This window comes from Varroa destructor, unplaced genomic scaffold (assembly GCF_002443255.2).
Source record: "Varroa destructor unplaced genomic scaffold, Vdes_3.0 BEIS01000002.1, whole genome shotgun sequence".
Taxonomy (NCBI): Eukaryota; Metazoa; Arthropoda; class Arachnida; order Mesostigmata; family Varroidae; genus Varroa; species Varroa destructor.
The window spans coordinates 15,610,437-15,621,985 of NW_019211455.1; the positions used below are offsets into that span (position 1 = coordinate 15,610,437).

Consider the following 11,549-nt stretch of genomic DNA (forward strand, 5'->3'; position numbering starts at 1 on the left):
GCAGATGCTCTCTTAGTACTTGGGGGTCATTCTTCTTCTCATAAAAACTGAATTTAATTCTGATCCATTAGAAGAGCTTTGTATAACTAGGATTCGATTTACAAGTCGGTACTATTCTAGTAAATCCTGTTGCTCATAGACTTTGTAGTATTTCTTCGATGACTTAAATTTTATCTACTTTATGAAAGTCTAGACAAGGGTCTTCATAGTATTGCCGCGGATTGCTTACCTACAGCAGCGCAAAGCATTTGTAACTCTAAATAACAGAAATACTGTTGTTATTCTCTAGTCGTAGCTCAAATCACCGAACATATCTGGTTTTATTATGAACAAAGGGCAACACATTACATACGTACGAGGAGACCTAATTGTGAAACATGAGCACCACTTGAGGGCTTCAACCAGATATTTGCTACATCTTTTGTCACGCTTGCTACCGGCCAGGCCATCGATCAGATTTGCGTCCGTCCTGTCCTTCGAAATATAGGTTTTGCGCCTAGTCACAGTTGCTAAGGTTATCGACGAATATTACTGATCGTTTTTCCTTTTCGCATCTCAACGTGTCATCGAAGCCTCTGTAATGGCTTGCCTGATAGAATGTATGAAAATTCATTCGTACATGGATCCTAGCAGGCTACCACCTTGAAGTTGAGTCGACATTTCAATCAAATTTTTTTCGGAGAACCGTCAAAATAGCGAAATGTATTTTTGTGGATTGAAAAGATGTAAAAATACCTGCAGTATACAAACACACCGTCGTATTCTGATAACATGGGCAAATAAATACCGCGTCTTTATTGTGGAACGTTTTTCAAACCCATACTAAGCAAAATGTATATTCACATGTCCACTACTGGAATCTTACACCCTTCTAGGTAGAGCCTCTGTTTTACAACGTAATTTGTTCTGCTAGACCTTCAACTTATCTCTGCGCCTCGCAACCTTAATTCGCGCTTAGAATATCTCCAATATCAGGCTGTTTCTTTCTTTTTGGCTATCATTACATGGTTATTATTCATCAACAATAATTCTATCAAGCATTTACTGTACAGTCAACGTAAATCTTAATCACGATTCATGTTTACCTGGTTTTATAAGTGTTAACTTCAATTAAACCGGGTGAATTTTTGTCTGACAGAACCATTTTCTCTAGCTTTACTGTGTGTATATCAAGCATTCTATTTAAATCAGGTTTTAAGTGCGTTACGGTCATGCCTAAGAAGCTTTCTATTTAGCAAAACTAGGTCGGGGGGTGTTTCTGCTGTTGCTTCGAGCGCACAGCCAAGAACCTCCACGGTGAACGCAATAATCGAGGATCGGCGTTCTATAGTACCTGTCTATGCGTATTTTCTACAGTGCCTAGTGCATAAGCTATAATAACATTTTGTAGTGTTAGTATTCTGTTACCATCACGTTTAGACATAGTTTAGCATCCAGGTAATCAGAGGCCAGAGGTTAAAATGACCACAGGTGTCAATGAGGTATTAACGGAATGCCTCGTGCGCGAGATATCTAGTAATGGTAATTGGTAGATTAGCTTATACAGTCTTTTATTGCCTTCAAGTTCGACCTTGAAAGAGAATGCACCATTTAAAAGAAACGGATAATTTTGACATTTTATAAAATAAACAAACGCATTTTTGGTTAAAAATAGAACGAAGATTCCTAGATCAGAAAAACCATTTACGAAAATAAAAGCTTTTTTCATTAGAATTCCATATAATAACAAAATGGAACAATTGGTTTTATCTTTTATTTTTTATGATTCAAGCTTTCTTTTAAACTTTAAGCTATATTTTCTTAGGATGTTTTTTTTTAGGATGTTGTTTTTCCAGCACGCTTTGAAATGTTTTGCCTATTTTTTGTAAATTTCAGTGCGTTGCTCTTTTTATTGTACCGGGCTTTTTTCAATGGGAAAGGCACTCTCATTGAAAATGTCCCATGTCGAAATTGCACTCCTTTTGATATTAGTGACAACAGACTAACTGGGTAAAGCAAAAAGTGTTCAGTTGCTGATTATTTAACACTTAACAACAGAGAAGTAGAAACCAAGAAATGTGAACAATAAAAAGGTCCCGTATCCATCTGTTACCTACCTATCTGCGCTTGCGCCATTTGCTTGAGAAGTGCATCGACTGCAAGGTTACCTATGGAATCTAAGACTGATTGAAGCATGAAGTGAAGAATTAACGCGAAATCTCTGCCGCAAGTGGTAGACTCCCAACTTATGAGTGGGCTTTAATGTCTAGCGGAAACTTCAAATTATGTGAGTTACAAAAGATAATATAAGATTTTTGAATTACGACACAGTTTGTGTGAAACTGAGCAATTTTTAAAAACATCTTAATTTCATAATCATTACGCAGTTGTTATGTGACTATCACGACACTACGCTATACCTACTTAAAAGCTTTAATACAGCGCGAAAATTTTCTTCCCGTCTGCGTAAAACTGTTAAAGGCATAAGATAAAGGTACATAGTGCCATTTTTGTTAGCGATATCAGCAGTCGTTAATGTTTACTGAATAGTCAAGCCTAATTACACAAAAAAGTCTGTTCAATTTGAAGTTCACACATGAAAAGCTATTTGACTGGTAAAATTTCCATAATTCGAGCATAGCTGGCCCACGCATATGTTGAGGTATTACGTCGAGAAGATGAATTGATATAAATACACGCTTGGTATCATAGAGACAGAGATCGTTATCGGGGTGATCGTATTTCCCAACAGGTTCTTGAGGAGAACTTATTGTTTGTTTCACAAAAGCATTTATTACTAACTTTATTTTTGTTTAGAACTCAAACACATAGTTCGTTATGAGGATAAACAGTCTTGAATATTGAATCACTAAAGAATGACATGCTAGCTGTTTAAAAAGCTGGGTTAACAGTCGTAACTCGCTGCAAAAAGGGTTCTCTATGGAACGAGTTACTCATATTGGATTATTCGGTGTATTCTTCGGCTATAAGATCACAAAAAATGGGTTAGTGTTATCGAAAAAAATCTAAGTTTTTGGTTCAAAAATATGCGCCTTGCTAACGAACATGTGACATTTCACGAAAAAATTAATCGAGCATCGCCATACGTCTCAGTAGAGCTTTACTTTGCCCTAACAGAGATTACGGTCCGGAGGTGATCAGCAATCCAACAGATATGTCTAGCGACAACAAAAATCAAGCCCTAAACTCTCTGATTTGAAAAATTTCGAGCTTTTGTTTGTTTGCAAAAAAAAACACCCAAAAAAGTCAATACGGGACTTGGCTTGCCCAGTTTCTTCCTGTCGGTACACCAGTGATCCATGTTTTTCAATATTGCCCTGCACGCAGATTCATTATGAAATAAGCGAGCAAAGGAAACTGGTACATATCAGGTTTACATATTTATTTTCCCTTGGGTTTCTACTTTGAAACCATAATCGTCATGATATGACTTGTAACACAACTATATACATATACATGAAATACCTAAATCCTGTATACGGTCGTGTAAGAATCTAGGAGATTCACCTTATTCCTTAAATATATATATATATATATATATATATATATATATATATATATATATATATATATATATGTATATATACATAAATGCGTGTGTAAAACACTTGCATAGATAGCTGCCGAGTTAACAATACGTGACGTACGGATAGAATTATAAGAACAGAGTAATCCAGAGTGACTGAGTCGCAGTGCTTTGCCATGGGCTTGGAGTCATATATGTTCTCCTCGAACGCTGAATTCTGAATCCGCCTAAGCAGAAGTGGATGTAATGATGTAGGTAGTTTAGTTCGCGGACACCTGATTGGTTGAAATGTTATTGTTGACGTCGTTCAACACCGTTCTAAAAATAAAGAGTGTAACAACACATACTTATGGCACAGGGAAATCCACCATTTTACGGATAACTATGTATATTTATTAAATTATACCCATAATTAAAAAGAGCACATTGAGTTTTCTTTGATTATTTGTGTCTTATTACCTTTGGGTTATTACTGGTAAAGAAAAAAATATGAAAAACAGATAAACTGAACAGGAGCCAACATTATAAGCTCACCGATCGATTTCCAACATGTCTTCCAAAACCTCCCTGGTTATGATCAGCTAGCGGGCTTGGTACTTTTAAGAATGGTGTATCGACCTTATGGCCTTGCAGTTCATTGAGTTTTTTGTTCAACCATTGAATCACACTGTCCTTGTGAGCCACTTGTTTCTAGAATTTCGAAAGAATGGTTAAAATGTAGGAAAAACTTATCGCTAACTGAATGAATATAACATTACGTCACGGCATATATCCATGCTGTCTCCTTTTTTATATAGATACTAAACAGATACTAAACATAGTTGGCTCGCTTTACTAAGGGTTTGTTATGAGCCAAAAATGTCTAATAACGGGTACTATTAGTAATTATTATTAGAATTTATTGAGTTAGATGCTACTTACTCTGAGAGATACATAACTAAGATTTGGAGTGTGAGAAATTAAGTTTACAGTTATATACATATATATAATACAATAATAAAAATTCACTAACTTCAAGATGCTGAACTCTGCTCTCGTTCTCCTTGTTGTTGAGGTCGACGCCTGCGTTGATCCGATCTTTCAGTGCTTTGAGCTCCCTATCTTTGGACTCGATAACCTCCTCCTGCTTCATGATCACGTCGGACCGAACCTTCAACTGCAAAAAAAAAGAAAGCAGCAGGAAAAAAGAAAACATTTTTACTCATGTACATTCTGGATAGTCCTATATTTTTCTGCTGCTTAGTTTAGAACGACGAAAAATAGCAAGTAATAATAATGTTTTGGAGAGCATTTTTTCTTTTTTGTGGCAGGAGAATGTGTTCGGCTTGCTCTCATAGTTAGCTTTACGCCTTCAGAACCTAATGTACAAATATCTTAATAAAAATAATTATGCCATTTTTCACTACATAGTTTATATTGATTATTTCAACCAAGTTGCACGGCTTAGAGAAACCGCATTAGTTCAGAAAGCCTGCCTTAGAATGATATGTCTTTATTTCGGTTTGGAGCTTCTGAATAATATCGTTTGCCTTGAGAATGTCATCCGACATCGTCTTTATTCCGGCTTCTCGCCTCTCAACCTGGCCTTGTTTATGTTCCAGACTTTCTTCAAGACACCTGAAATATATTCCACAACAGCTCACTATTGTAATAAACAGTTTCCGGCATTAGAAGTGACAAAATTTATTTTAAAACCTAACAAAACCCCAGCAGCCTTGTATACTTATATAATAGACAAATATTCTAAAAAATCATAGTGTAGCCTAACCAATAGCATAACAATACTACTTTAGGGAAGGAAACTAAAATAAAGATCGAAGTCGAAAAACAGTAAAGTACCTACGTTTAGTTAATGGCCTGATGTATCTAGTGTAATAGAATTTCTCTATTGATAAATTTCGCATTAATTTACATGTGCTCAACCAGATTCACACCAAAGACCTTCTGGTTCCAAATCCCTGCCCCTACTGCCCGTTTCATTCTGCGGGCCTTGCTCATAGAGGGAGTAAAAACAAAGATACATTCCGTACATGGATACTAAACTGAGCTAAAGCTGCCCCAGATAAGATGACCCCTGAGAATGGTTTAAACATTTAAAGGACTTTTTTCTTCCTTTAGCTGCAGTTTTTACTTTGAATACCTTTTCTCCATTTTGGCTTTGCAGAGATCCGTCTTCATGGCTTCGAGATCAACCTTCAACTGCGCGAGTTTCATGCGCAGCTCGCTATTTTCCTCAGTCGAATCATTTCGCATCATCAAATCCAGCCGTTCCTGTAGCATTCTGCATGTTTCTTTTTCCTGAGTAAGTCGAACCTATAGCAAGATGATAATAAAAAAAGGACCTTGAAACTATTGATGTGAAACGGTGCACATATTTTTTTTAACGAGATGAGTAAAAAACGAATTCTACATCGAGACACGGCTCACAGAATATGTGTTCATCACATTTATCAACATGAGAAAATACTATGCCATTGGAAGAGCTACCCCATACAACGGCGCAAGCACAAAATAGTTATTTCCAACCTAACCACCAAGACATGTCCCCGGGGTGCTTCCTAGTGCAGCCCAATTTAAGAATGCCTAAACTGATATATAGTATAGTCTTGTTGAGCGTACTAAATAGTTATCGTTATCGTGTTCTACAGCGAATCTAAGGTTTGTCGTTTAACCCTGAAGAAAATCTTACTATTTGCTAAATGATCATATCGATATCATAGGCAAGGGGTGATGTGACGAATGAAAGAAAACTAGCTGATGACTGAATTAGGAATTCATTAGAGATTCAGCACAACGTACCTGTGCTTGGTGGGCCTCGGCTTGAGCCTCTCTGATGTGTGTTTCCATAGTAGCTTGCTGTATTTGACCACTCTGAAGCTCATTCTCGAGACAGCGCACGCGTTCCTTGAGGGTCGCTTCTATATCGGACTTTTCTAAACACATTAGCTGCACCCGTTCGCTCATTTCCTACGAGTACAATTGGAAAATTCGTAAAACAAATTAGATATTTCATGAGAACTGATCATATAACTCCCAACAAAATCCATCGCTGAATTTTCATGGTATATCGATACTCATTGCTACATTTGGTTTACGTACCCGCTGAATACCATCTTTATCTCTACGCAATTCCGTCTCAAAGCGGTCCCGTAGTTGTTGCATATCTCTTTCAAAGTCAACCTTCATTTTCTCAATATGTGAACGTTGACTTTCCAATTGGCGTTCGTAAAGGCTCTGTTTTTCCACTAACTTTGCTTCAGCGGCTTTTAACGATGCTTCTAAACGTTCTTTTTCATTCTGAAATAGTACGTGTGTAGATAACGAGAAAATACGACATAGGCCTTACAGAATTCAATGTTTGTTAATTTGGGCATGTTTGAATCGGAGGAGACTACCCATCATTCAAATACGTTTGCAACTATCTATGCTACACACAGCTCGTACTAAATTAGGCTCGCCTAACATTACTTCGTAACGAGGTGAGCTTTACCTTAAGTCGAGCCAGTCTAGAAACCATGCTCTTTCGCACTTGCGCTTCATCAGCTTGGGAAAGTTGAACGCTGAGGTGCACGAGTTTCTTAAACCCATTTGTTTCAGTAATATGTAACTGCCCAGTCCGCGGAGTCCGCTCTACTTGCAGTTCACATTGATACCTGAAAGTGGCATAGTGGTTATTAGTAAAATTACACAGGCAATTTCATGGTTAGTTCGCTGTGCTTAGTGTGGGCCTATGTTGTTCCGTTTATAACTGCCAAGGACATTGGTATCGTGTTTTCAAAATTTTTACGAACCAATTGCACAAGTGCATACCTAGATACGTAAACTTTCTGCGTTCTGATGTTACACTGCAGCAATTGTAATAATGTTGTTACTCGGATCATTATTACCCATTGGCCGTCGGTGTCTCTGTGCGGTAGTGGATAGTGAAATAACTGGATGAACTGGGTAGTGAGCGAATCCCGAAAGGCACAGTAAAAAAAAACATCAAGAATCAATGCGCTCTTTCAGATGGTTACAGGAACTATGTGTTTCTTACTGCTTTCGATCGAGATTGAATTCATCGATTAGTTCTAAAGCAGATATATCTAATGACCTTTTTCCAGTAATCGCATAATGAGGAATGTTTTGCCGACTTAACTTCAAAACACATGATGGTCTAAGTTCGGATTCGAACTTAGACACACTTCGTTTCGTGTCTTCGAAAATCATTCGAGGAATCGTTCATCTGAAGTAATGCCTTACGATTTAAGTACCGTATGTGAAATCCAGAAATGCATTTAATGATCTACCAAAAAGAATACCTAGGTGTAGCGACGGTATCCTCGCCAGCGCACATCTGCAAAAGTTCTACCAGCCGCTGTGGAAAGCTTGCGAAGTCGATCAACAGATGTTGCTGAGTTTTTAACCTGTAACATATAGATATCTTATTCAGTTCATGTATAATATATATTTCTAGTATAACTATATTTGTATTTTTTGACAACCAATTATATCAAATAATTTTTCATTATTCTAGCTGTCCCCATTCTTGAAAATGCTCATTATTCTATTAATTCATCAATTAATAATTATTTAATCGAAATTATGTACAGAATAAAAAATGTACAGAACTAAAAAAGCGGAATACCCAGTAACGAACCAAACGTTTTAAGAGAAAAAATATTCTAACTATTCGGAACGCATTGCATATATTGCTATTCTTTAGCTATCAGTCATTCTGTCTTTGCTTCACACAAAAAGGGGCTCACCTCTGAAAGACATCGTCAGTAATTTGAACTGAATAAAAGATGTACGGATCACTCTCATCGAACAGCTGGATGTGAACGCCGTCACAGGCTCCAAAGAACGATGCAATTCCTGTCCCCGTCGAGCTCCGACGCACTTGAAGACGTAACCGGGTATTTCTGCAAGCAAAAATTAAAAACACTTATCATTGCCACTTTTTCTTATTTAATGAGTCGTCACACTGGTAAAAAGTTCATCGTTAATTCCACAATAATGAGATTAGCGATAGCTTACGATTTCATACGAACGATTATAGGTATAAGACTTAAACAAGAATGTTCGCAAGAAAGATCGGCTTAAACATTTTAGGTGGATTAAGCGATAGATTCATAACCTCCTAATAAATATGACTTGTTTATTTTTTTAAAAGATTCATGTGTAAATTATTTTAAACACTACCTGTTTCATATCGAGACCTTTGCCTTCAAGACTCTCCTCTTTATTATCTAGTGTGAAGCTTCCACTAACGTTTCTAATCCACAAAGTATCCACTTTTCGTTGTGGTTTGTGTCGAGTGAGTACTTGTTTCCATAATACTTCGACACTTTTTGAAGAAGGGGGCAAACGTTTTAAACGCAGCTTAGTGCAAAGCGCATTCTATGTATCATTTTGGTCACGAAATACTCAACCAGTTTCTACGGATTAAACATATTGCTACACAAAAAATATCTGACATGTGACGAGAACAAGCAACTCGTAATATCATTATTGTTGATAACGATCCGTTAGACACATATACACGCTAAACCATAAAGTAATATCATAACCGTGAAATATGGCGCGTTAATTGGCGAACCGTTGATAACGGTAGCTGCTTCCATTGTCACGGTTATGCATTACTAATAAATCGAAACAGAGTTCCCATGAATCGTTAAACCGGCTTTCTGCCGCTTTCTATTTATCCCAATAAAGTCTATGACAATACGCTCTTTTTATATGAACGAATTTATAGCCAGTACTTCAACCACTTGAAATCGTATATTCACTACGAATGATTGTCAAATAGAAATACACTACGTCTCATGGAATATTGCCATGGACACAAGTGTCGTTTGATGAATGATAATAATTTCACAGGCGGCAGTAACGGAACGATAGGCCGGAGCACCACGTTCATAATGAGCGAAGACCGTCATGAGTCCCGCCTAACGGTCCCCGAAGGGAACGTAAATCCCCCTTACATATGAAGACCTTCGACGGTGGGCGCATAGGCATCATGGAAGAAAAGGATGCCGTTCGCTCTCAGGGCTGCCTTGAAAGATGGTGGATGGTGAAAGTCAACAAGCAACTTCTCCGTTAATGCGAATAAAGGGGTCTCATATTAAATGTGGAGTTGTTCGGCTTTATTACCGCATCACAGCCGACCATTAGGAATGAGGTCAAAAAGGCATCGGGGGACGTAAACAGAAGAAAACCAAATCAATCACAAGAATTAATCTAAATACGCAGCCCTTTCACACGCATTACATAACATTTGGAAACGAAATCTGAAAACAACGCAATTTTTTATATACCAACAACGATTTATACACTGTCAGTCATCTACGAGGGTTATGTAACAGCTTACAAAGTACTATGCATCATAAGCTAAATCTTTAGGTTACAAGCAACGACAGCACGAAAATTCCAATCAATTAAGGATTCAACTTGTCGTGAATACAGATATAAATTATGGTCTATGTAAAATTTATTTATTAAAGAAATGCATGCAGATATTTTATAATATAAAGAGTAAAGTAACAGCGCTGTTCGTAAGGTAGATGAAATTCGACGCTTTCTGGACCTGCCCTGTACATAACTCAGTCATCAAAACAAATAGTCGTAAGAACAGTCTTGCTGCTAAAAGTTATCTCCAGCAGCAAAACTATAAGATTATTTAACAAGAGAAATCATAAATGCACTAAATTTTTACGAGTAAGTTTGTTTTGCTAGACATCAGTAGCATTTGACTACTCCGTATGTAATGGAGCATAATTAAAGGAAAAATCGGTTTGCAAGTGCGTTATAAACTCGAAATTAATTCGGCAATAAACGCTTATCCTCTCTGACGAAATTCATTTTAGGTTCAATGATTCAATTTAATGAGATCCGCCACTTCTTAGTTATCTTACTATTATGTTATTGTCTAACGTTATGAGTTTATTATACTGAAGCGTGTATCGCGTTTAATCCTCTGTATTATAACATATATATATATATATATATATATATATATATATATATATATATATATACGACTGATACGTCAAGAACGGCAAACTTTAGCTATTCCGCTAAAAACAACTAAATTGTATATACCGCGCGACTTATTGCTAGCAATGTATTTTTCACTACACTAATGTCCTTATGTCGTTCCATGCTTTTTTGCCCATCCTCACGCTGCAGTGAGATACTCGAGTCTCCAGTCTCACCTGTGGATCTCGTCCTGAACTTTTATAAGCAAAGTTGAGTCAAACATGAACGTATCCTCATGGCTTGACAACATGTCGTACAACATTTTGCTGAAACGATCCAGAACCGGCGAATAGTCAAGCTTTAAGCCACCTTCCAGTCGATCACAGAGACATATACAGTCTCATTTGATGAAATGAACATAAAAACAAGTCATAGGAGCACTATTAACTAAATGACACCATTCTAACGGATCGAGCACAGGCAGCGCCAAAGTCTGTTTGTTCGAACGGCCCGGACGCGTCGCAGAGCGAAGGATGGATAGTGGCGCCAACAATTTCAAACTGAGGGCTCTGAAAAACCGGCTGAAGGCAGCGACATGCGGTAGTTAATGGATAAGGCTGTATTCCTTTCTTCAATCGTACCTTTTATAGATGAGGTATTTTCGTGATCATTGACAAGCTGGGTGCGCAGTTGACCTTACCGCTATCTTTCTGCTGATAATAAGGTTTTATCCAAATAAATATTCTAGCGACTACTTTCGTTCTAAGAAGTTGACCTTTCAGCTATAAGCGCAGGCTACATTAAAGGTGTGTTTGTACCATAGGAAACGTACGGTACTCTATGTGATTATGTTTAATGATGTTCTTTGGATTTGGTTAATCTTACGTAACTACGATAGCTAGATTCTCTGTGCATATGGAAATTATAACGCAGGAGACGAACTTAAAAAATGAAACTTTTACAAAAAATGGTATATTATTTTGCTTAATTTGTGTCTGGGAAATCCTTTCGAATAAATGCAACGGCCTAGGGCCAAAATATTGAATGGCGTTCAGTTATCATC

At 37.3% G+C, this 11,549-nt stretch overlaps 1 protein-coding gene and 1 long non-coding RNA gene across 4 annotated transcripts; one reads left to right on the plus strand and one right to left on the minus strand.

Annotated features, from left to right (window-relative positions):
• Positions 1–761: 761 nt before the first annotated feature.
• LOC111245400 (spindle assembly abnormal protein 6 homolog) lies at positions 762–11,223 on the minus strand. 3 transcript variants are annotated; one of them, XM_022793720.2, is made up of 11 exons: positions 10,723–11,223; positions 8,275–8,430; positions 7,828–7,932; positions 7,017–7,179; positions 6,626–6,823; positions 6,326–6,493; positions 5,667–5,839; positions 5,056–5,143; positions 4,539–4,682; positions 4,061–4,216; positions 762–3,844 (listed from the first exon to the last, which is right to left on the minus strand). In XM_022793720.2, the coding sequence occupies exons 1-11, from the start codon at positions 10,806–10,808 to the stop codon at positions 3,818–3,820; spliced, it is 1,464 nt and encodes a 487-aa protein (XP_022649455.1). In that variant the 5' UTR covers positions 10,809–11,223; the 3' UTR covers positions 762–3,817. The 3 variants fall into 3 exon arrangements, with proteins under 3 accessions (XP_022649455.1, XP_022649453.1, XP_022649456.1); XM_022793718.2 differs by having other exon boundaries at positions 5,002–5,143; positions 10,723–11,212; XM_022793721.2 differs by lacking the exon at positions 7,828–7,932 and having other exon boundaries at positions 5,002–5,143; positions 10,723–11,214.
• LOC147757433 (uncharacterized) lies at positions 6,822–8,682 on the plus strand. The gene is made up of 2 exons (XR_015322486.1): positions 6,822–7,005; positions 7,630–8,682. It is a non-coding gene; the product is annotated as an uncharacterized LOC147757433 (long non-coding RNA).
• Positions 11,224–11,549: the final 326 nt, after the last annotated feature.